The sequence below is a fragment of the Adiantum capillus-veneris genome, chromosome 3 (assembly GCF_014529385.1).
Source record: "Adiantum capillus-veneris isolate H3 chromosome 3, ASM1452938v2, whole genome shotgun sequence".
Lineage (NCBI taxonomy): Eukaryota > Viridiplantae > Streptophyta > Polypodiopsida > Polypodiales > Pteridaceae > Adiantum > Adiantum capillus-veneris.
Window position 1 is genome coordinate 159,025,539 of NC_140933.1, and position 26,349 is coordinate 159,051,887.

The following is a 26,349-nucleotide window of genomic DNA, read 5'->3' on the forward strand; positions in this document are numbered from 1 at the left end:
TTAATACCTTGTCTTCATGTCGGAAAATGGACTCGGGCTGCAGCACCTCCTCTTGGTCCTCGATCTCCAGTGGGTCTTCAATAGTTGGTTCTTGAGGTGGATCTCCTTTGTAAGGCTTTAATAGGCTCACATGGAAAGCATTGTGTATGAGCCAATGATTGGGCAACTTGAGTTGATAGGACATCTCATTGATTGTCCTAAGAATCTGGAAGGGACCATGGTACCTTTTTGCTAGTTTAGCATAGTACTTTTGGTGGCCCGTAGGATTCTTGCCCGTCGTGTGTCTTAATCGAGCCTTGGGAAACTTTAACAAGACCCAATCGTTTTCTTTAAAGGATTGGGCTCTTCTGTGCTTGTCAGCAGCAGCCTTTTGCCTTTGCTATGAGATAGAGATAGCATCCTTAATCTTCTGAAAAGATTCTTGTGGGTCTCGGCTATACTCATCTGCAGCGAAGATCTTCCCATGTACATTAAGTAGCAAGGGACTTTTTGATCTTCCCTCAATTACCTCGAAAGGTGCTTTTCCCGTGGAAGTATGTACAGTGTTATTGTAAGCATACTCCACTAAGGGTAAGTACTTCTCCCATTGGGATCTTTGATCTACTTCCGTTACATAGGCTTTTAGTAGATCGAGAATTGTTACGTTAGCTATTCCACTTTGGCCATCCGTTTGTGGATGATAGGCTGAAGAGAAGTTTAGCCTTGTTCCTAAATTCTCAAAGAGACCCTTCCAGAAATTACTGGTCATTCTAGGATCTCTATCCGACACTATAGACATTGGCAAGCCATGGTACTTGAAAATTTGTGAAATGAAGAGGGTTGCCATTTGATGGGCTTTGATAGTCTTTTTGACAGGTATAAAATGAGCTTGTTTACTGAACCTGTATACTATCATCCATATTCTTGTATTCCCATGGACAGACTTAGGCAATCCAAAGATAAAATCCATGGATATGCTCTCCCATGGTGAATTAGGGATTGGCAAGGGTTGAAGAAATCCAAGTTGCTTCCCTCTATCAAATTTTGTCTTTTGGCAAACCACACATTTAGAAACATACTCTTGTATGTTCACTTTCATGGTAGGCCAATAGAAATATGTTTCAATTCCCTTTAAGGTAGACTGAATCCCTCTATTCCCCGCATACGGTGCAACATGAGATTCATACATTACTTTCTCACGTAGTGAGTTAGTAACGCATAGTCTATTGCCATAGAGAAGATAACCATCTTGTAAAGTAAATGGTTCTTGTTTCTTCCCTAATGCAAGGGCTGAAATCACATCTCTAAAATCGGGATCAATAGGGTACTCATCTATCATTGAAGATAGATAATTGTGAGTTGCTATGGAAACCGCATTCACTCTCGGCCGTCTTGAGAGTGCATCAGCTACTTGATTATGATTGCCAACAATGTGAGCAATATGAAAATGAAATTGCGAAAGGAAATTTGCCCACCTCATTTGTTTGTCGGAGAGCTTGGTCTGCGTCATGAAGTACTTAAGACTTTGGTGATCCGTTCGCAGAATGAAAGGAGTCTCAATAAATAGTGCTTCCATGAGTCTAAGACATGTAGAATTGCAAGGAGTTCCTTTTCATATATGCCTAGATATTGCTCAACAGGGTCGAGCCTTTGACTCTCATAGCCTATGGCGTGCCCTTCTTGGAGTAAAACAACTCCAAGGCAATCACCACAAGCATCACATTGAACGTCAAATGGTTTTGAGAGATCCGGTAGTGTAAGCACAGGTTGAGAGATAAGCTTTTTGAAAGTATTATTCTCCTTAGCAAACCATGTATACCTAATTCTTTTCTTTGCTAGGTCATGTAATGGTCCCGCAATTTGTGAGAACTTTTCTATGAAGCGTCTATAGTATGCAAACATACCTATAAAGCTTCTTAGTTCATGAAGATTCCTTGGTTTAGGCCATCCTTTTATTACCTCTAACTTTGATGGATCCATTTGGATGCCATCTTGAGAGATAATGTGACCTAAATACTGAATCTCTTGCAAGAAAAATTCACTTTTCTTTCGATTGACATAAAGTTTATTCTCTCTCAAAACCTGAAATATTACCTGGAGGTGTTGCTTGTGTTCGTCTAATGAATTAGAGTAGATGATAATATCATCAACGAACACTCCATTGAAGGTTCGATGAGGCCGGAACAGCTTCTCCATCAAGCGGTTGAATGAGGCTGGTGCATTGGTGAAGCCAAAAGGCATGACAATGTATTCGTAAAGACCAAATGTGGTGTGAAATGCGGTCTTTACAATATCTTGATCAACTATCCTTACCTGATGATAGCCACTTTTTAGGTCAATCCTACTGAAGTAGGTTGATCCTTGTAGCTTATCAAATAGGTCTTCCACCCGTGGAACGGGAAACATATTCTTGATAGTGATCCTATTTAGTGCTCTATAGTCGACACACATACGATATGTGCCGTCTTTCTTTTGCACTAATAGCACCGGTGAGCAAAATGGAGATGAGCTAGGCCTAACCATGCCCTTCTCAACTAACTCATGCACTTGCCGCATAATCTCCTCTTATTGAGCTTGAGAAACTCTATAAGGAGGTTTGTTAGGCGGTGAACTTCCTGGAAGAAGTTCAATTGCATGGTCATCATTACCTCGTTTAGGAGGTATCTCACAAGGGATGTCGTCAATAAAAACATCTTGAAACCCCTTGAGAAAATTGGATAACTCTTTTGGTTGCTTTTATTTTCTTTTGCTAAAGCATTAGGTTCATTTTGAGAATCTTTAACAAAAATCATGTACACGGAAATAGAGCTCTTTATTGACTTGTTGAAAGATGGTGTATGTACAATGGGGTTAGTGTTACCCATTTCCTTAGCATCTATATACATGTCTTTTTCCCTTAAGTTAAAGGAGATTCTCCTTTCAGGAAATTTAACATCGGCAGCCAGGCGGTCAAACCATGGTGCCCCTAGGATGACATCCTCATGCTTGAGAGGAGAGATAAAGAAGTCCTCTTTGTCCACATAGCCTTGGACATGAAGCCTCAATTTCCTGATTAAGGGAGTGACTGAAGATTCTTGCCCCTTGAAGGCACTGTCTGCGGGTAGGACATCTCCCATCTCGTAGGATTGTATGCCTAGCTTGGTGGCCAACTCTATAGATATAAAATTGTGAGTAGAACCAGGGTGAAAAAGAATAAAAGCATCATGTTCTCTCACCTTTCCCCAAGCATGGCATAGAGGAGATCCTTTCTGATGAGTTTGGTGAGTCGCATCCTCTTGGATTTCAACCAAGGAAGCTCTAGGAGGATCTTGGCAGTTGTTCTTTTGGGGACAAGCGCGGTACGCATGCCCTTGTTCACTGCACTTGAAACACCGGTTATCCTTGCGATAACGCTCAAGCTCTTCAGTAGAGAGTTTGTTCTTACCTTTGTAAACTCCCTTCTCTTTAGCTTTGTTGGAGTTGCCCTTATGAGACTTTTGGACATTGTGCTTCCCCTTAGGCTCATTGGAACCCTTGTTTTCCGGGGGCTTATTATTTCTTTTAGCCCCCATTTGGAAATTGATTCGTGAGGCCACCATAGTATGGTGTATTACCTCCGATATGGTACGTGGCCTTTGGGAGTTGACATACTCCGCCATTTCTTCGGTTAAGCCCACACAAAATTGTTGCTTTTGCTCTCCAAAATCCAACTTTTTAAAGACAGTGGCTTTGAGTTGTAGGTCCCAAAACTTGTCTACGTATTTGTGGATGGATTCATTGGGAGAGAGCTTTAAGCTTCGCCATTCGGTGAGTACTTTGTTTTTGGCATCGGTGGCCAAAAACTGCTTCATAATGGAAGCTCTTAAAGCTTTCCATGTTCGTGGAGCTTAACCGTTAGCTCGTAGGCTAGACCACCATTGCCTGGCGGACTTGTGAAAGTGCATAGCTACATGGCGTAGCTCAGAGCACTCAGTGAAGCCCTCATCTCCAAACGCCGCATCAAATTGCTGGATAAAGGCCAAGACTTTGTCCGTAGCACCAAAGGTACCATCATAGGTAATGAAAGAGATGCTCTTCCCTCCCTCTTTGAATTTCTTCAGCTTGGATGACCTCTTCCATGCGGCATAGGATTTCCTATGCCCTCTTCTTTTTGATGGTTCAAAGGTTGCACCATCACTTTCTTCAGAAGGTGAAGAATTTGAAGAAGGTGGAGAAGAGGGTGACCTCTTTTTCGCCTTTTTCTTGTCTTGATCTTTGTTGTCTTCACCATCACTTTCATAAGAGGAAGAGGATGAAGAAGATGGAGAAGAGGGTGTCCTCTTTCTCGCCTTTTTCTTCTCTTGCTTTTTATCATCCCTCTTTGAATTATGGCGTGGAGAAGAGTGTGATGGTCTTCTCCTCTTTGGTGGTGATGGAGAGCGTTTAGCCCGCTATCTTCATGGAGCTATCTCCGTCGAGGTGGCGGGAGACTCACTTCTTTCTCGTTCCTTCGATGGAGGCTCTTGAGTTCTCCTTTGGGAAGGAGATGCATCATCAAGAAGTAAATTCTTGAGCCCTTCGTATGGATTCTCTTCTTCTTCCCGAATCGGCGAGATACCTCTTTTGGGAGTCTTACAAGGAGGCTTCCTAGGTGTTCTCTCGTCACGGTGATGAGCTTGGAGAATCCCGTGAGCACGAAGCTGCCGTTGCACTTCACTTTGGAGAGATGGATTGCCCATGGATTGTCGAAGCCTAGAAACAAGATAGTTAACAAGCATTGAAGCAGCAAAATCAAAGTTATCAACATTAATTTCACTCTCTTTACTATTGTTATCCATTCTAGCAACTTTTAGGTGTAAACATTTTAGGTGTACTTTGGCACTTCAAGCCCTAGTTGCTACTCCTCTTTACCCCTTTAGAAGAAGCACTTAAGCTACTGTACCCGCGGCTTGAATACCATTAATTGCAAGGAATAGAAGAGAGGGTCTTTCGACACCAAAACGGCACCAGCTCCTGTCAAGCTTCTAATAGCTCAATAGTGGTTAAGCCGTAGGCAAGCCCCGTAGGACTCCACTATTAAGACCATAGCTCTTGACGGTGATGCCCCATTACCTGCACAAAGGCAGGCGCACTGCAAGGCTGAAAAATCCCTATTCTACTTACACACAGGCAATTAATAATACCAACCATTTATAGCTAACTTGACAACCTCCCTTCTTGAGCAAGAAAAGAGAAACCTTAAGCTCTGATACCAATGTAACATTTAATGGTCTGAAAACTTATGTGTAGCGGAAATTAGCATGAACATAGTGGGCATTTCATTAGAATAGATTCCTAATGAGAATTACAAGAGTGCTTGGGTGGAGAGAGCAACAAAAAGCATAACACCTAGTTAGATAGCATCAACAATACTTTCAAAAGAGAGAGAAATTAAGCTATTGACAACAGTTGAGGACCGGATTTACATGGAGCCGGTCCCCACTCCAAAAGGCTTTGTATTATGGTTTCTCCCATCAAGAGAGACATTGTACAATACAATTCTTTGTGTTCCTTCAAGACTAGCTAGTGCAATGAAGATGAAAGCTTCATGCTCTAAGCAAAACACTTAGTAAACACAACTTTAATTATCCCCGTTCTCAGACCCAAGACCTCACACACCTTCGAAGATGGTGAGAGCTAGCAGGGTATGAGAGTAGATTGAGAGGAAGAAGGAGTATCTTACGAGAAAGATGTACATCTCCTCACATAATCACTCATATTAGCATAGCTTTAGCTTAGTAATTAGCTTGATAGAGGAGATGAGCATGCATTGAAGCTTGGCTCTTGGTTGGATTTGCATCCACAAGCCAAGAGTGTGTCGATGTAGGCTTCTATCTCACAAGCTTGGAGTAGGTGATGAGCTCTCCATTAAAGCTTGGGAAGAGATAGTCTTAAGTTCTTCACACATGAGATTGTGTGAGTGTGTGTGTGATAATGCCTTGCAAAAATCAGCCCCCTCTCTCTCTTGGGCGAGCCATCTTGCTATTTGCTCTTGCTCAGCCCTCATTGGACCTCCCCAAGTCAAGCCTATCACAATTAAGCAGCATAAGTGATAGCCTTCTAACATGTGTCCCCCTTTCCCGTTTTGTGAGAGCTTTAGGTAATTTAATAATTAAACTAAACTCTCATTGGACCCCTTTGCCTCCTGGCCAATAGGAATCAGGCAAGCCATTGGGCTCCTGATGCTCATTGGACCCCTTGGGAGACTGTCTAATAGTCTTCTAGGAGACTTAATTCTCATTGGTTCTTTTATTAAGTGTTTTTAAATTAATTAAACTAGATTTACTCTAGCATAATTCTCATTGTTCCACCTCTAAGGCCATCCAATAGGAATTGGGTACTCCTTGTGGGCATCTGGGCTAGGGAGCTGACATGTGTCCCTAATTCCCTTTGTGTAAAGGGAGCTTGTGTGTGTGTGTGTGTGTGTGTGTGTGTGTGTGTGGCTTTCTCTCTCATCCCCTAGAAGAAAGGCTCGCCCCCTCCCATGTAGGGATATGCAAAGACGTTTTTTTCACACACACAAAGCATTCAATTCCCCTAGGTTTGACCTTTGGACATAACCTTTGAATTTTGGAACCTTAGCATTTTGGAAGTCTTAATGGGCTGAACCTTAGGGTATTTTTAGCCCATTGTTGCACATGGCTCTTTTGCATATGGCCCCCCCTTTGGATCCCTATTTTCCCTCCTTTAGATCCCTATTGTGGCCGGTCTGCTAGCTTAACCAATATTCTAGCTTTTTCTCCCCTGGCACTTCCCTACATTAAATGATCAGTTTAATATGAGAAAATCATTTAGGAGAATTAGATATTGATTATTATGACACTATCAATGTCAAAATTGTGATATTGAGTGTCTACTGGGTCATCCTCCTTTCCGTAGACACATTAAAGAGCCTTCAAAATTTCAAGAAGTGGTTTAGATTCTACGCAACTCCATTCTTTCCCAATGACCTGCAATAGTCATGATCGTGCGTTTGACAACACATGTGTGTGTGTGTGTGTGTGTGTGTGTGTGTGTGTGTGTGTGTGTGTGTGTGTGTGTGTGTGTGTGTGTGTGTGTGTGTGTGTGTGTGTGTGTGTGTGTGTGAGAGAGAGAGAGAGAGAGAGAGAGAGAGAGACCTGGTAGGCTGCACAAATTTCCAACAATGGAAAATTATATAGCCAAAATTGTCTACCCAACAGTTTGCACGTGTGTGTATACGCACGTTCAGTTCACAGACAGTCTATGTGTGTGTGTGTGTGTGTGTGTGTGTGTGTGTGTGTGTGTGTGTGTGTGTGTGTGTGTGTGTGTGTGTGTGTGTGTGTGTGTGTGTGTGTGTGTGTGTGCATGTCATTGTCACTATATGTGTCACACACACAGACACACACATAGAGAGAGAGAGAGAGCTCCCACTAGGAAGTAGACAGAGAAAGAGAAAGAGTGAGGTGGGTCACTAGGGCCAGGACCAAGACCTAGACCAGGGTAGTTGGTGGTGATCACACATAGGTACTATAGGCCAAGCGGTGGTGCTGCTTTGTTCATCAGCAGTAATTCGGTTGTGAAGTGGTGGCGAATAGGGGACAAGCACCGCCTGCTACAATGGGAGCACTTGGTAGTAGCAGATAGGAACTCAAGGTAACGAGTGTACATGGGTTTTCTCCTTAGAGTGATTCCAAGGACTACAATTCCATTCACCTCGCACGAGAGAGAGAGAGAGAGAGAGAGAGAGAGAGAGAGAGAGAGAGAGAGAGAGAGAGAGAGAGAGATCCATCTGCCATGCCATGCTTTTATTCTCCACAGCAACGCACGGGTCACATACTAGTAACTATATAAATAAGCTACAATTAGCTTTGCACATAAAGTTAACGAAAGGGCATTGATACAAAAACTACAAGTTAAAACCTAAATATACAAATGTTGGATTTTGCTACTTCCAGCAAGTATGGAAGGCCAGAACCGTCGGGCATTTGGAAATGACCTTTCAACAGCTAGCTTCACGAAAATTGTGCAAGAGAGTAGGGAAGTGATTATTGCCATTGGAAGAAGGAAGAACTTGGACAAGTGGAATCGGGCCATTGTCTTCATCATGATCGCAACTCATCAACATTGTGTAAGGAATCAAGTGTAATTGGCTCACCTCTGTGTTGGACCACGTAGCTTATTGATGTATCACAAGATGCCTCAAGGCTTGACACAACTTGAGGTGTCATAATAATCAATATCTAATTCTCCTAAATGATTTTCTCATGTTAAACTGATCATTTAATATGGGGAAGTGCCAAGGGAGAAAAAGCTAGAATATTGGTTAAGCTAGCAGACCAGCCACAGTAGGGATCCAAAGGAGGGAAAATAGGGATCCAAAAGGGGGGCCATCTGCAAAAGATCCATGTGCAACAATGGGCTAAAAAGACCCTACGATTCGGCCCATTAAGACTTCCAAAATGCTAAGGTTCCAAAATTCAAAGGTTGTGTCCAAAGGTCAACCATAGGGGAATTGGATGCTTTGTGTGTGTACAAAAAAGTCTTTGCAATCCCTACTTAGGAGGGGGCGAGACTTGCATGTAGGGGATGAGAGAGAAAGCCACACACACACACACACACAAGCTCCCTTTACACAAAGGGAATGAGGGACACATGTCAGCTCCCTAGGCCAGATGCCCACAAGGTGTATCCAATTCCTATTGGATGACCTTGGAGGTGGACCAATCACTATGACATTTGGAGCACATTACCGCTCAGATAGACGCACAAAAACAAAGGAAAAGTTCAAGTCAAAAAATCTCGGGAGCGGTAATTCTGGAGTCAATCCTCGCGGTAATGGTCCTTCAACAATGCACACGGTAATCGGCCCGGCTACATTTCCGCGTTTATTTTCGCCGTATTTACCGCCAGTATTACCGCGACCATTACCGCACACGCTAGTATTTTAAAATAAAAAAAAAGATGACCATTTGGATGGTCCTTGGTAGGACCCATCCAAATGGTCATTTGCCTTTTTTTTTCCTATACATTTAATAAATAAAAAAACAACAATTTCATTGCACCAAAACTTTGGACCAAAATCAAATGTTTAATTATATTGGAGAAACTCTTCATTACAAAATTGCCCAAATAGGAGATGCATGGTGGTTATACAAATGTGGCCAAAAGAAGACTTTGGGCCAAAATCAAGTGTTTAATTATATTGGATATTACAAAATTGCACAAATAGGTGATACATGGGGGCTATACAACTGTGGCGAAAAGAAGACGCGCGGGCCCAAAAACACTTGGAGGATTGAGCTACTCGGATCTTGGGACCTCTCGAGGGACTCCTTGACTCTGGAAAAGAAAAAAACAACAAAACCTTTAATTAATATAAATGGATACATAAAGCTGCATGCAATGATTTTTAAAAAAAAGTTCACACTTACAGGCTGTAGTGTACGACATGCATTTTCAAATTCTTCGCGATTGATTTTGTTGTTTTCATACAGCCAGCACCATGTCTGATATTCGGAGTGGCTCTCTCTGTATCTCTAGATCTCTCGGCTTGGACGGGTCATAGTAATATTTTGTTGTATATCAATTAAAAAATATCACAAACCTAACCTTATTACCACAAATTAAATCAATTCAAATGAAAATACGCACACTCACAAATTTATCTTTCCATGTTGCTTTTTCTCTCGATCCGTAATGCGTGGGCGTTTGCTGCGCCCTCGCCTCCACCTGCCGAGTGTGCGCCCTAGCACCTGTCGCTCTCTCGTCCTCCAGCTCGCCATGGGATTTCTCCCACTCCTCGTCGTGAACATTTCTAGGGCGATAGTTGTGACCCTCAGATTCAAATGTTCGCTTTGCCGCCCTCCGCACACTGGACTTCTTATTTTTCAAGAAATTCTTGATGTATTCCTCGAGCCACTACCTGGAGAACTCTTCCACTTGTGGATTAGGGAATCACATGAGCAATGTCGTGTGAATGTACGTCAAGTTGGCTGGGTCCTGCTCTTTGAAAGATTTAAAGCAATCTTGGTATGTTGAGTGGATCAGCTGGTTAAGGTGCTCTCGAAATGTCTTCCCCAAAGAGGAACCTAGATCCACCTCTCCCCCCCTCGATGTATATAATAGTAGTAGCCACGAGCGTCCGGGGCGGGCGCATCGCGGTCCTCATCCTCATGTGGAGCTCCAAGGGGTGAGCGAGGAGGTTGGGGTGTAAGAGGAGGTGAATGTGTAGCACTGCCCCCTCCACCACCAAAGTAGCACGAGCCACTACCTTGACGAGAGCGTGAGCCACCACTACGGGAAGAGCGTTGGCCACCTGAAGAGCGCTGGCCCGAGCCCGAACCGCTGGGTGGTGTAGGCGACGGATAACGCGACGATGCGGGCGTGGATCGCTGCGAATGCAAGGTGGAGGGAGCTACGGGCGGGTGACGGGAAAGTCGAGGGTAAGGTGGAGGGAGGCCCACTGGGAGACACACTCTGCACGATCGGAGTGCCGGCGCCCGGTGTCGCAAGCGGTGAGAGCCCATAGGCAGCCAACTGTGCTGGTGTGTACCGCCCTCGAAGACTCTACTGCGAGGATAGCCACTCTGCCTGGGTGCGGTATGCCCTCTCGAGGTCAGGGTCGTGTACTGCATCTCGGAACCATCGAAAGCCGAAGGTGGATTGTGACTAGTGGGAGGAAGACTGCGAGTAGTAAGCATCACAAGTGTCCTCGTAAGAGAGGCCCTCGACGAAAAAGTCCTCTATGGATCGATAGTCGGGCATGGAAGAGGATGCCATATCCTACAATTTCACAAAAAAAAGGGACCCTAATTAACATTGGATTCTAGTCAAAGTGATATTCTTTATTGCATAGGATTCCTTTTATCTCTTATTTAAGAAATGGTTTATGTGCTTTTTTTTTTTGCATCCATTTAGAGAGTGTGTGTGTGTGTGCTTCTAATTAATCTATTGTGTGTGTGCATTAGTTTGTGGCAAAGAAATTAATCTAGTGTGTGTGTGTTGGACCTTAATCTACCGTTGGGCTTCTCGGTGACCATTGGGGTCTCAATCAACTTCATCACACACCCACATGGAGGTATGTTTTGGTATGTTAATGCTAATGGAGCTTTGTTTTGGTATACTAATGCATGCCCAAGCACACACTAATTCAAGCGTTAGTGTGTGCTTGTAACGCATGCACACACTAATGCTTGCATTAGTGTGTGCTTGTTCACTAATTAGTGTGTGAGAACACACCAATGCATGCACACACACCCTAATGCAAGTGTTTTCACACACTAATTAGTGCACAAGCACACACTAATGCAAGCATTAGTGTGTGCAATTTTTTCACACACCAATGCTCACAATAGTGTGTGCTTGTGCATGCATTAGTGTGTAGACACACTAATTTGTGCACAAGCACACACTATTGTGAGCATTGGTGTGTGCTAGAGAGGTATGCACACACTAATGCTTGCATTAGTGTATTTGTGTATAATGCATGCATTGTGCCTAAAATAGTGTGTGAAAACACACTAATTAGTGCACAACTAATTAGTGCACAAGCACACACTAATGCAAGCATTAGTGTGTGTTAGAGAGGTATGCACACACTAACGCTTGCATTAATGTGTGCTTAGGAACAAATTAGTGTGTGTTTAGTGCACAAGCACACACTAATGCAAGCATTAGTGTGTGCTAGAGAGGTATGCACACACTAACGCTTGCATTAGTGTGTGCTTGGGCAAAAATTAGTGTGTGGAAACACACTAATGCATGCACACACTAATGCTTGCATTAGTGTGTGTGTGTGTGTGTGTGTGTGTGTGTGTGTGTGTGTGTGTATAATGCATGCATTGTGCCTAAAATAGTGTGTGAAAACACACTAATTAGTGCACAAGCACACACTAATGCAAGCATTAGTGTGTGCTAGAGAGGTATGCACACACTAACGCTTGAATTAGTGTGTGCTTGGGCACAAATTAGTGTGTGGAAACACACTAATGCATGCACACACTATTGCTTGCATTAGTGTGTGATTGTGCACAAATTAGTGTGTTCAAACACACTAATTAGTGCACAATCACACACTAATGCAAGCATTAGAGTGTGTGTGTATAATGCATGCATTGTGCACAAAATAGTGTGTGAAAACACACTAATTTGTGCACAAGTACACACTAATGCAAGCATTAGTGTGTGTATAATGCATGCACACACTAATGTTTGCATTAGTGTGTGCTTGGACACAAATTAGTGTGTAGAAACTAACTAATGCATGTGTGTATAATGCATGCACACACTAATACGGGCATTAGTGTGTAATTTGTGCACAAAATAGTGTGTAAAAACTAACTAGTGCGGCATTAGTGTGTAATTTGTGCACTAATTAGTGTGTAAAAACTAACTAATGCATGCACACACTAATGCTTACATTAGTGTGTGTGTATAATGCATGCACACACTAATGCTTGCATTAGTGTGTGCTTGTGCATGCATTAGTGTGTTTACACACTAATTCATGCACAAGCACACCCTAATGCAAGCATTAGTGTGTGCTTGTAACGCATGCATGCACTAATGCAAGAATTAGTGTGTGATTGTGCACAAAATTGTGTGTGTGTGCGTGTGTGTACAATGTGTGTGTGCATGTTAGTGCATGTGTGTGTGTGTGTGTGTGTGTGTGTGTGTGTGTGTGTGTGTGTTTGTGTGTGTGTATGTGTTTGTGTTGTGTGTAAAAGAACGAGAAGAAAGAGAGAGAGTTTGAGCACTTACATTCGTGACCTCGATCGCTTGGATATGGTGGGGATGGAGATGAAGAGAGTAATAGAGGTTGGAGATGGAGAGGGAGAAGGAGAGAGAGCTTGGAGATGGAGAGAGAAACAGGCCCGCGCAGAAGAGGAGGTTGTTTTTGAATTTTTGGCATTCAATTTCGCGAGGGCACGCAGGTGCCCCCTTTATATTAAAAAAATTTGCTTGGGATTTTACCGCGAGTATTACCGCGCCTGTTACCAATGGTATTACCGCTAGTATTACCGTGAAAATCTCTGATGAGACTGCATGTGTTACGCCGACTGCATGACCTCTTGTACCCACCTCCCCTCTATCTTTAATGAGTGTCAATCATGTCAGTACCAACATTTTTTATTCTTATTTTTATTATTTAATTTTTTCTTATTTAGTGTGTGGTCGTGTGTGCAGGACGATTGGGATGACGTGGGTCCGCCGGTTGGCGGGGAACGAACTCGATGTTTGAGCGAGCGATTACCATGCCCATGTATGCGATGTGAGCGTGCAATTGCATGGCTTCGACGTATATACTTGGCTCACGTGGATGATTATGGACTATGGGACGATCCAAGAAAACGCGCTCGAATGGAAACTAGCGATCCGAGGGTTTTGGCATCCATTGATGTCGCTCCCCATTGGAGTGTGATTGGGAGCGGAGACGAGAGGAGGATGGAAGAGGGATTGCGCCAGGAAGCAGTCATAGGAGGGGGGTCACACCTGCCGTCCGATGTGGGTGGGTCCACACGAGCGCATGTGCATCCTACATCCATCACATATGGGGATCTCCCCACCACCCCGCCCCACATGGAGGTGGAGGAAGATCATTTGCACAATTTGGTTGAGGATCTTCTTGCACGTGAGGCGGCGAATGAGTGTGAGCCTGAGTGCGCATGTGAAGAAGCCGCCCAAAAAACCAAAGATTCATTGCTAGAGGCAGCACACACCGCTCTTTACGAGGGATGCTCCTACTCCATATTACGAGCGTCTCTTCGGATCTTGAATATTCAAGCAATGTTTGGATGGAGCAATGCAGGGGTTGATGCACTATTGAGGTACGTTTAAGTGTAATAAGTGTTAGTTGTGAGTTTTTTTCGTGGTTATATGCAATAACGAGTGTTCTTTAATTATGTCATAGGCTATTAGGCAAGATGATGCCTAAAGGAAATCATCTTCCAGAAAATCGAAGGAAGGCACGACAGGTGGTGACAGGGCTTGGGATGGACTATGATCGCATACATGCATGTGTCAATGATTGCGTGCTATTCCGCAATGAACATGCAGGGCTTGATGCTTGCCCTGAGTGTGGAGAATCAAGGTACAAAGAGGGAATGCAAGGAACCATAATACCTCGCAAGGTTCTTCGTCATTTCCCCCTCATTCCCCGCATCAAGCACATGCTCAGCACCAAAGGAACAAGCAAGCTTCTTACATGGCATATGACAAATCGCTCCACCGATGGGGTTATGAGAGTGTCGGCTGACTCGCCGGCATGGCAACACATTGAGCAGACATGGCCGAAGTTTAGAGAAGAGCCTCGTCACTTGAGGCTTGGTCTGGCTATTGATGGGGTAAACCCATTTGGGCATCGGTCTACCTCATGGAGTACTTGGCCAGTGGTTGTTGTGAACTACAACATTCCACCATGGGTGAGCCAAGAAGGGGAACATTTTGCTCTCTCTTCTAGTCCCAGGAAAACACAAGGTGAAGAACATGGATGTATATTTAGCACCTTTGATTGAAGAGCTTCAAGAGCTATGGAACGGCATATATGTTTTTGATGTATCAAGACCACTTCGTGATCGGCGCACAATGATCAAGTGCATTCTCATGTGGACCATGCATGATTACCCCGGGCTTGGAGAGATTTCTGGTAAGCTTATATATACTTTGTGACGCTCTTTAATGTCTTTGCATTGGTCACTTATATGCGGTTATGTCTTTTGTTTTTGTAGGACTATCGACATCTGGACATAGGGCATGCCCAACTTGTGGACCCTCACTCGTGACAGAGATACCCGCTCTACTTGGTAAGGTGATCTACCCCAATAACCATCGCTTCTTGCCGCCCACACATCCATCTTATGCTCCACCGTGCAATGGGATGGAGCCACTCCATTGGACCATGGCCGATTGGGCAAGACATTGGAATGAGCATCACAACACATTGCCTCCTCCCAATGATCCACTTAGGGGTATGTCTAGGTACTCTATTTTCTTATCACTACCCTATTGGGCTTCATTAAAAATCCAACACCTATTGGATCCAATGCATGTGTTCAAAAATGTTGGGCAAGCTATATGGGATCACATAGTAGGCAAGAAAGATTCATTGGGGGCTAGAGAGGACATGAGGGCCATAAGGAGGCTCCCTCCTTCGGCCACACCTCGCATGGGGCCTCGGGGGAAGATGGTTCTTCCAAAGGCACCTTGGATTCTATCAAGGGTGGATCAAGACCGGATGAAACAAGTCATTGCATCCATCAGTCGGGTTATATGAGTTCGCTCAAGGGTGCCTTCACTAAAAGTAAGAAAGGAGGATCCACACAACTGTATGGGCTCAAATCCCATGATTGGCACAAGATTCTTCAGGTAATGTGTGTGTGTGTGTGTGTGTGTGTGTGTATGTGTGTGTATATGTGAGTGTGTGTGTATGTGGTTTAGGGTTTTGGATACTAAAAAGTCTTTTTGCTTGTGCAATAGTTTGTGCTTCCAATTAGCATTAGTGGATTTGCGAACATGAAGGTAAAGACTGCAATATTCAAGGTGGGAGAAGTTGTTAGGTATAGAACATTTGATCCTCCCTCCTAAACTTTACTTTGAAAACTAACTTTACTATGAAGATTATGAAGGGTTTTTTGGTTACAGGTTTGTGAGTTCCAAAGAAATCGAAGTTTCAGCCATTCCAACAGCTCGACTTCTAGCGATTGAAGCAACTTGTGCTATTGAGGATGCATTCCCACGTTCTATCCTTGTTAGCCAAGTTCACCTATTGCTCCATCTTGTTGAGGAGATAGCCATTTGTGGTGTGGTTCACTCCAGGTGGATGTTCTTTCTTGAGAGGTTCCTAAAGACCTTGAAAGACTTTGTAAGGCTACGATCACAACCAGAGGTATTCATCGATCTTAAGCCTTAAACCTTATTAGGATTGGATTGTATTCACAACGCTTTTTATTGATTACTTTAATCACTAATGGTTTCATGTACATGTGTTCAGGCAAGCATGGCAGAGGGTTGGATTGTACAAGAGGCTTTTGTGTATGTCTCTCAATATCTTTTCACAGTAGACCCATCATTGCCTCGTTTAAAGACGGAGGAAGAGGATCCAAAAAAACACGCAAACATTCCAAGTGGGAAAGGTTATCTCTTGATTTTGGATAGGGAATTTCAAGCCATAGTCAACAACCATTGTCTACTCAATGCTCCCATCATGGGCAAATGGGTGGATATGTATGTGGAGGTGCGTACAACGAGAGAAAGGGAGAGGGAAGCATGGAAGAGGTCGCATGGAGGTAGGCGAGCACCTCCCTTTCCTAAAGAGCTTGCCAAATACCCTGATCTAATTCTAGTTGGGTGGATACACAATGCCATGACCAAGGCCAAGGCACAAGGAGAACAAATAAGCCCTAAAGAATGGGAGTACGCGTGAGGATGTCTACCAAGGGTAATATACTCAATGTGTTTAGTGTGTGTGTGCGAGTGTGTGTGTGTGTGTGTGTGTGTGTATGTGTGTCACCTCTCTCTCTCTCTCTCTCTCTCTCTCTCTCTCTCTCTCTCTCTCTCTCTCTCTCTCTCATCTATCTTGATTGGTTTCTACAGGCCTTCACATTCAACTCTATGTGGTCCAAAGGACGTCATTTTCGAACCCGCAAGATAGATGAGCGTCGAACCACTCACGATAGTGGAGTTATGGGCAACTTTGACACGACAACACAAGAGGTGAGGGAATGTGGAACAATAGAGAGGATAATCAAAGTGGATTTCAGAACATTTCACAAATATCTCTTTGACTGCCGATGGTTTGTGGGTGAGGTTAAGAGACATGAGAATGGACTCTATATGGTAGACTCCGGGTAATTTCATCGCGGGGAGACCTACAACTTGGTGCAATCTAGTAGTTGTGAGCAGGTAAAGTCCATGTGCAACTCACTAAAACATTATATGATACATACAAAACTACATTCATGTTGTTGTTTGCTCTATGACCTACAGATGTTTTATGTGCCTTGTATGTATCGAAGACGACTATAGTATGTTATTCCAGTCACACCATGGAGCAGATCTATCTTTGCAGATACGAACATAGAGACTTTGGCAGATCCCACCATACCATCTCAAGAAGACGCCAATGACGATGATGCAGTTGAGGTCGAGGAGAACCAACCATTCCTAATAACCAACCATAGTGAGCAGGAGGACGAGGATGGAGAGGATGATGATGATTCAATAGGAGAGGCTGTAGAGGATGAATCAATAGATTTACTTGTTGATTTAGCTACCATGGGGTTGGACATGGATGTAAGCACTTGTAGAGATCTCTTGGAGGATGAAAATTAATAAATATCTTTTGGATTTTGACTTCTTTCTCTACTTATGTTGTACAAAAGGGCTATTTGTTTATGAACGCAAGACAATACAATTTTGATCATCGTTCGCTTGCCATTTCCATATGAATGCATAGTTGACATAAAATTTTGAGGTGGAAACAAAATATTTTTGTTTATAGAATCTCATGGAGTACAAATGAGTAGAGTAGGAGAATCATACCAATATATGAGGCAAGCAAAGAGAAGAGAGGTACTAAAAATCCCAATGAGAATGGGATTTCTTACACTCCATGCAAAAAGGGGGTATCAATTTCTGAAAAGTAACAAAATAGAATAGGATTTATAGAAAGGAAAAGGTGGGAGAGGAATGGGCCATGTGGATTCTCTTTTCCTGTTGTGGTAATCTGGGCGGTTATTATTGCGGTAATAAATGCGGTAATGCTCGCGGAAAATTCGGGAAACGCGCCGACGGGTCTGCACCATACAATCTCTCTCTTTCTTGAAGCTCTCTCTCTCCTCTTATGCGGTAATGTTGTGCGGTAACAGCAACATTCTCGCATAGTGAATGAGAACTATGCTAGAGTAAATCTAGTTTAATTAATTTAAAAACACTTAATAAAAGAACCAATAAGAATTAAGTCCACTAGAAGACTATTGGACAGTCTCCCAAGGGGTCCAATGAGCATTCAGCAGCCCAATAGCTTGCCTGATTCTTATTGGCCAGGAGGCAAAGGGGTCCAATGAGATTTTAGTTGAATTATTAAATTACCTAAAGCTCTCACAAAAGGGGAAAGGGGGACACATTTCAGAAGGCTATCACTTATGCTGCTTAATTGTCATTGGCTAGCCCTAGGGAGATCCAATGAGAGGTCAACAAGAGCAAATAGCAAGAGGGGTCGCCCAAGAGAGAGAGGGGGGCTGATTTTTGCAAGACATTATCACACACACACTCACACAATCTCATGTGTGAAGTAAAGAAGACTCTCTCTCCTTCTCAAGCTTTAATGGAAAGCTTACCACCTACTCCAAGCTTGTGAGAAGGGAGGCCTACACCAACAACTCTTGGCTTTGTGATACAAATCCAACCAAGAGCCAAGCTTCAATGCATGCTCATCTCCTCTACCATGCTAATTACTAAGCTAAGCTATGCTAATATGGGTGATTATGTGAGGAGATGTACATCTTTCTCGTAAGATACTCCTTCTTCCTCTCAATCTACTCTCATACCTTGCTAGGTCTCACCATCTTTGAAGGTGTGTGAGGTCTTGGGTCTGAGACCAGGGATAATTGATGTTGTGTTTGCTAAGTGTTTTGCTTAGTGCATGAAGCTTTCATCTTCATTGCACTAGCTAGTCTTGAAGGAACACAAAGAATTGTATTGTCCAATGTCTCTCTTGATGGGAGAAACCATAATACAAAGCCTTTTGGAGGGGGGACCGGCTCCATGCAAATCCGGTCCTCAAGTGTTGTCAATAGCTTAATTTCTCTCTTTTGAAAGTATTGTTCATGCTATCTAACTAGGTGTTATGCTTTTGGTTGCTCTCTCCACCCAAGCACTCTTGTAATTCTCATTAGGAATCTATTCTAATGAAATGCCCACTATGTTCATGCTAATTTCCGCTACACACAAGTTTTTAGGCCATTAAATGTTACATGAGGTTACTTTTTACACTTCTTTATTAAAAATCTAATACATCCACTCACAATTGTGAGTTTGGCCCCACCAAAAAAAAAAAAGCTAAGATCATATTAGTCATATTAGTAAGACCACCATGTTGATGGTTAATAAGAAGAGGGGAATGGAGGCTCTATAGATAAAGGGCGCATCCGCACGCGAGAGTACTACCCCTGCCTAGTGCACGTCAACAACGAAGCCCAATTCCCTCAACTTTGCCGATTTTGGTAGAGTTAGTGCTACCCCCGCTGTGCCTATCACACAAGACAAGCGTCGTGTCAGCTTTTTGGTGTTTGTCAGACGCATCCCTCCAAATTAGTCTACCTCACCTTTACCCCCGCTACCCTGGCGTGTGAAACTGCCCAAAGTAAAGGGTGGCCACGATGAGCTGAAGGTTTGTTTTCAAAGAGCAGGAAACATATCGTAAGGGTTAGCAAAGAAATCTGCAAAAAGATACAGCAACCAACACCTTGGAGTTTATGGGTAGTGGTCCAAATGGAGACCTCATTATTGGATTGAAAATAATAAAATTGATGGAATTTTTATATCGTTTGGTAGCTGGGGGAGGGGGGAGAAGACAACGGGGCTGAGCGAATCAAAAGCCTACCAAGCGGCGGGTTACACGGGAGGTTGAGAGCCAAGTGGGGGGCACGCTACCTCCCAGGGGACACATCCAGCTTTGTCAACGGTATACCAAGCGCCACTCGCTCATGGCCCTGCATGGCCCATCCCTCCCAGAATATGATGATGATCCTCATGCCCTGCACACTCTCCTCTCCTCTGTTCTTGTCAATATCGGATCAGCAACTGCACCCTCACTCCATAGCTAGCTGCGAGCTACACGCCCTAAACGGGGGTTTCTGAGGTAGAACTGCTTGCCCCCGCTTATCATTCCCCTCTATAAATTCAGCTGCTATAGCTCTCACCCTGCACAGCGTCGTCAGCCGTCTGCACAACACTCCGCAATCATCATCATGGCTAGCTTCCTGCACGTACAGCCCTCCCTCTCTCACCTTCACCTCTCCAGTACCCCGCTCCTCGCTTCCATCGCGCTCCTCTCCCTCTTCTTTCTCCTCTTCTCCCGCTACCGCACACGCGCCGCCGACCATTGCCAGCAGCCACAGGCCCGCCTCCCTCCTGGTCCCCCCGCCTTCCCCGTCCTCGGCCACCTCCACTTGCTCCGCAATGACCTCCCCCATGTCGCCTTCAGCAAGCTCTCCAAGGCCCATGGCCCCCTCATGACCCTGCGCCTCGGCTCCGTCACCGCCATTGTCGCCTCGTCTGCCGACATGGCCAAGGAGATCCTGCAGACCCACGACCACAGCTTCGCCTCCCGCCCGCTCACCGCCGCCGGCGCCAGCATGTTCTTCGACTGGTCCGACATCGCGCTGGCGCCCTACGGACCCTACTGGAAGCTCATGCGCCGCCTCTGCAACACGCATCTCTTCCACTGGCGCCGCATCGAGGGCTCACGCGCGCTGAGGGAGGAGGAGGTGAGGGAGCTTCTCAGGGGCGTGCTGAAGCAGAGCCGCGCTGCAGGCGCCATCGTTATACGAGAGAACGTGAAGGGCTCAACCACAGATATCATCTCCAGGCTGGTGATAAGCAAGAGGCTTTCCACGAGAGGCGACATTTTTGCAGTGATGGAGGAATTTATGGCGCTGATTGGAGCTCCTAATGTGGGGGACCTCTTTCCCAGGCTTGCGTGGGTGGATGCGTTTCAAGGACGAAAGGGGCGAATGGAGGCGGTGCGCGACCGCGTCTTCACCGCATTCCGCGCCGTCATCGAGGAGCGGCGGGCTGAAAGGAGGGCTGCAGGTGCTTCTGCATCGAAGGACCTGCTGGACGACCTTCTCGATCTCTCCGACAACGAAACCAATGAGTTTGGTATCCCCGTTACTGACCAAAACATAACAGCGGTCCTCATGGTATGTATAATAGTGTATCGCTTACCATTTGAGACACTGGTAAAGTCCCTAAATGCAGGATATCTGGTGGTAAATTCAATTTAAATCTGAATTATAATGCATTTAGTGCACTACACTCGATACGGGATTTACAAAATTCAGTATATTTATCCCAAAATATAATATTTTCAATATGTTTGGGAGATAAATTCACTAAATGGATGTCCCTAATTAATAGCTTCCAAAGATATTATATCAAATACATACATGTACCATAGAGCAAAGAAAATCTAAATAATTTTTTGCTGGTCTAGAGCTGTATGCAGAATCAACCAGAGGAGGAATGACTTCCTTGAGGGAATGTAGCTTTTTGGTATTCTTTCTAATATAATTTTTTCCACTCTCTTTGGTTTTTAAAAATGAAACCTAAAGAAAGAATCACTGATCACAGTGCATATACGTCGTGAGTTTAGAAACTCCCCACAGTGACCATACTGCAATTAGGATTTTTCTTTCCCCATGCTTAAAAGAGCTAACTATTTTGGTAAGAAAAATTTAAATATGAACCCTACTTTGATTTTTGATATTGAATAAGTGTTTGTAGAGATCCCAATCGAGATAGCCTTTTGCAGAATCAACTAGAGGAGCCCAAGGGATTCACCATGAGAAACTTATTGTGCTACGTAAGTGCAAGGGAAGGCGGTTCTTTGGGAGGCTAGATAAGCATATATGGTAGAGGTAGGCCCCCAATAATTTCTCCTTCATTGCTAAAACATAAAGGAGGGGACTTGTGATATATACTTCAAGGAGAAAATGAGGGGCGTTCGGGAGTAGCCGAAGAGATTGATGACATACATATAGACATACAAATTGGAGATTTTAATAGTAAATAAGTCAACCATTGTTAGTGAATTACATGTGGTAATTATAATTATCCCATTACATGTCCCTATAAAGAGAACATAAGTCAAATATGATTAAGGTATTCGATAATTAAGAGTTTAAATATGAACCCTACTTATTAAAATAGGTTGCACAAAAGTTTTCATTTTGATTCATTAAGGGGAATATAAAGTGATTCCCCTTGATTTGTAAAGTGAGGTTGGCGTGAAGAGCTAAATGGAAAAGCCAGCTATGGCATGATGCAGGCAACATAGGCAGGAGTGGACATATGGTGGCGAATGTGGCGTGCGCAAGGGAGCGAAGGTAGGAGAGCTTCTTTTTAGTGTGTATGGGTTTCTAGATCCGATAAGCAGTGCATTGTGGCCAATTGGCTCAGGGTGAAATGCCTCCTGCAAGGGATAGGTGACACGCTCAATCTTGCAACACAATCAAATGGAAATTTTAGGAGCCTAATGGAAAGTGCCAATGGCATCTTTTCTAAAATCTGACAAAATTCTAGCTCTAAAAGGAGCGAATAGTAGGGTAAAGGGGTAGATATAAGGCTACTTAAAACATGGAGCAAATAGAGGGACATTCAATCTTGAATGAAATGAATTATTTAATAGGAGGGAGACTTTTCAATGAAAATGAAAAAAGATAGCTCATATTAAGCTCTTGCCATTCTCACTGCCATCCCAATCATAATTCTCAATTTTTTTTTGGTAGTATTTTCCATTTACTTTGAAGGTGGCCTTGTTTTGGACCCTGTTCGTTATTGGCCCCTTTACCCTAGTAAATAGGGAGGGTAAATATTCCTAATTACTACCAAAATGTTTTACACTTTGCAAAAAGCCTCTTTATTTTTTCTCTTTTACACGATATTTAGTGAGGATGAGTTATGAAACTCAGTGCCTTTGACGCTTGTCGGGTTGTAAGGGATGCACACTAGACAATCTCTTCACCAAGAAATTACAATATCTTTTGACTTTCCATTCCCATGAGACTTTTCAAATTTTTTATATTTTCTTTTGCAACACTCACTCAGCTGAGTGAGTTGAAATAAGTTTAAAAAAAACCATACATCTCCTCTGTTCTCGAAATGAGCAATGGAGTGCAAAAAAATTACATTAGATATGTCACACTGATATGGAAGCCACACCACCCCATCTAAACTAACATGATATGACGGAAAGGTAGTCCTTCACAGGGGTCAAAATCTGCAACATGAAGATTAAACTCCAAAATTGAGAGAAGCCCCTATGCACGTGTGACACGAGAGCGAGAGAGAGAGAGAGAGAGAGAGAGGCCGCCGAAGGGGGCCGGCCGTACTAATCATTCAAAACATGGCACACTTTCCTAACAAAACATGCCATATCTAGTCAAAATAGGGGAGGCCAACCCCGACCACATTTCTATTATAGGTCTATTCAATTTTGAATACATTTCTATTATAGAAAATCTACAAAGATTCTAATGGAATGTTTAAGTGAAAGGATTGAGTTTGCATCGAAACTTCAACTTTTGCTTCGATATGAAGTTAAGGATTTAAACGATTAAGGATAGCCTTCAGAGGTGCCCTCCCTTTCCAATATAAAGAAAAAGGGAGGTGTGGAGGGGTTGGCACGTGTTGCAAATGGAAGGCGAGGGAGAGTGTGAAAAGGTTGCGATGCATGGATCAAAGCGAGCATCGAAGAAGCGGGAGGATGCTAATGATAGCTATGGACAATTGTGGCGTGGCAAGGTGCCGCAGGTACGAAGAATCCCTATGTCTATTGAAATTTTCATTGTGGTGTGGCATTTGAGACATTTCAAACGAAGATGTAGAAAATTGCTAGGTTATTAAGGGGTACCCAACAACATGCTTTTTTTTAAGTGAAAGAAAATTCTCTCTCTCTCTCTCTCTCTCTCAACACTCTTGAGTAACAGGTCTTGAGTTCAACTCTCCTCATCGGATAGATCTTTAAGATCTCTTGGGATAGTTTCCTACGACATTAAAATTCTCTTCTTCTTTTTCTCTCTCTCTCTCTCTCTCTCTCTCTCTCTCTCTCTCTCTCTCTCTCTCTCTCCCGTGTCTCTGTGTTGTTGCAGGTGCACATTTGCGAGCAAAGGTGGTTAATGGAAAATACAAGGAACAAGCAATATGCAATGTGCAAGTCAAGTGTGGACGGAGAGTTTGAATCTAGAGGTGGGTAATGACAAATGCAGGGAAAAAGCACTATGCACGTTGTGCAAGTCGAGAGAGAGAGAGAGAGAGAGAGAGAGAGAGAGAGAGAGAGAGAGAATCGTTCGTACTAGCACCGAGTGTTGAAAATTGGGAGAGGTGCGGATTGCAAGAGCTGGCAGAGGTGTAGAGAAATTTAACATAGATACATGAGCAAGAGGAGGTTTTTAATTCATTTTGGAGAAAAACCCAATCTATTCGTGTCAACATTTTAATAGGGCAGGGAGGGGGCCGGGAATCCCTCCCCCCATTATAGATAGTATAGATAGGTAGGGAGGCTCATAATGTAAATGCAGAATGGGATATGAGCTCAACTTAGTTCGCTTCTATGGCCGTACTAACAACTAGGTTTGTAATTTTTTAGAGCGGCAACACCACAATCTGCATGGTTCCATATATAACGTGTTTATTAAATTATGACTGAGTCTTTTCTTTGCTTGTTGTTGTACACGTAAAATGTTGAGCTTTTTATATATGGAACAGGATATGTTTGCTGCTGGAACGGATACATCAGCATTTACAGTGGAATGGGCACTTGCAGAGCTACTTGCAAATCCAAGCTTCATGAAGAAGGCACGAGAGGAGATAGATCTTGTGGTTGGCAAGGAACGCCTTGTGAAAGAAACGGATATCCCCAAGCTTCCCTACCTACAAGCAATTGTTAGGGAGACCTTGCGATTGCACCCTGCTGGGCCTCTCCTAGCGCCACACGAAAACATGGAGCCATGCCGTATAGGCGACTACTACATACCTGCAAAAACCACCGCATTTGTAAACACATGGGCGATTTCTAGGGATCCAACTGTGTGGGAAAATCCTTCAACTTTCTTGCCTGACAGGTTCTTGGAAATCAAGTTTGAAGGCCCAGGGCAAATGTTTACATACTTGCCTTTTGGCTCTGGAAGAAGAGCATGCCCTGGATGGCAGCTTGGCTTGAATTTAACCCAACTTACGTTAGCAAGCTTGCTACACTCTTTTGATTGGAAGCTTCCTAGATCATCACAAGGAAAAATCGATTTCACCGAGAAATTTTTCTTGGCCTTGACATTAGCACATCCTCTCCATATCTTAGCTACCCCTAGAATACCTGTACACCTGATAAAACAAAAGTAATTGCTCATCCGAGTTCTACGTTGGAGCAATTTTTGTTGTTTCTACCAAGTGTAAAACCCATAAGCCCTTTTGAATGTAAGTGTTCAATAAACTCTTAAATCATGATTGAGCATAAAGTACTATTGAAAGTCAATTTTGGCTTGTATTAGCCAAATTTCCATAGGGAGACAAGATGTACTTCCAAACAATCATCTAATAATAGGGCCGGCACTCTCTTTCAAACTTTGATCCGTGACATTACAGCTACCTAGCCTAATGTTCAATTTCCTTCTTATGTTATCCACAACCACTTTTTGCAATAGCGGACATCTTCTCAAGGGCATTCAAGTAGCCATTTTGTGAAAAGAAATGAGCTATTTGCCATATACATTTCACCAAACAAGGTTAGTGGAGTCACTTTTTACGTTATTTTGTAGCATCTTCTTGAAATACAAATGTGAAGTTGCAGCATCTTTTCTCTTCAAGAGAAAATTCTTTTCATTGTAGGTAGTTTAAAAAGAATCTAGAGATTGTAGGCTTTCACTCCACTTTGATCGCCTCATACATAGTTTCTAAGAGCGTATGTTGTCAATATTCGTGCATAATGTCTTTGCAATTATACTATCATAAATGCATGAATGGGGGTTAAATTAAATTGACCTTTTTCAGCACCACATGACCTCTTTTAGTTGGCATGTCCACCCTTACTAGAATTATAATTTGGGCTAGGTTTCTTGGTTGAAGGCTCATTAATCCAACTTAAGTATGTAAGCTTAATGTTGGGGTAAGTGCAACTTGTTACTTATATGTGGTGCCTAACTATAAGGCTTGCATAATTTGGCTACCAAAGGTCCCTAATACCAATAGGTGGCATTAGGATGGCTAGACAACTTGTAGAAACCTTGGAATTTTTGGCATTGGGATGGCTAGACACCATAAGGTTTTGGCATTAGGATGGCTAGACAAGTTGTAGAAACCTTGGAATTTTCGGCATTGGATGGCTAGACACCATAAGGTTTTGGCATTAGGATGGCTAGACAAGTTGTAGAAACCTTGGTGGAACTGAGTCTGCATATGCAAGAACATTGGCAATAGAATATAGTGTTACTACTATTGGCATACACCCTATGGGGACACCCCAGTGTGGAGACCTCAGGAGCTGAAGAAGAGGGCAAACATCCAATTGTGGTTTCTTGGGAGACTGCATAAATTGACTCACCAATCCAACTGTTAGCTCATGTCTAGATGTGTGATAGTCAAGTAGATTGAACTGCCAACCATCTTCTTGTACATGGTAGCATTCTCAAGCACTTGACC

At 43.4% G+C, this 26,349-nt stretch overlaps 1 protein-coding gene across 1 annotated transcript; it reads left to right on the forward strand.

Annotated features, from left to right (window-relative positions):
• The first annotated feature begins 19,480 nt into the window (after positions 1 to 19,480).
• On the forward strand, positions 19,481 to 25,430 carry LOC147462057 (3,9-dihydroxypterocarpan 6A-monooxygenase-like). The gene is made up of 2 exons (XM_086509505.1): positions 19,481 to 20,858; positions 24,424 to 25,430. The coding sequence occupies exons 1-2, from the start codon at positions 19,905 to 19,907 to the stop codon at positions 25,051 to 25,053; spliced, it is 1,584 nt and encodes a 527-aa protein (XP_086365631.1). The 5' UTR covers positions 19,481 to 19,904; the 3' UTR covers positions 25,054 to 25,430.
• The last annotated feature ends 919 nt before the right edge of the window (positions 25,431 to 26,349 follow it).

Coding starts and splice junctions, on each gene's coding strand:
- LOC147462057 (XM_086509505.1), top strand. CDS start 19,905: ATGGCTAGCTTCCTGCACGTACAGCCCTCCCTCTCTCACCTTCACCTC. Junction 20,859..24,423: donor ACATAACAGCGGTCCTCATG/GTATGTATAATA, acceptor TATATGGAACAG/GATATGTTTGCTGCTGGAAC.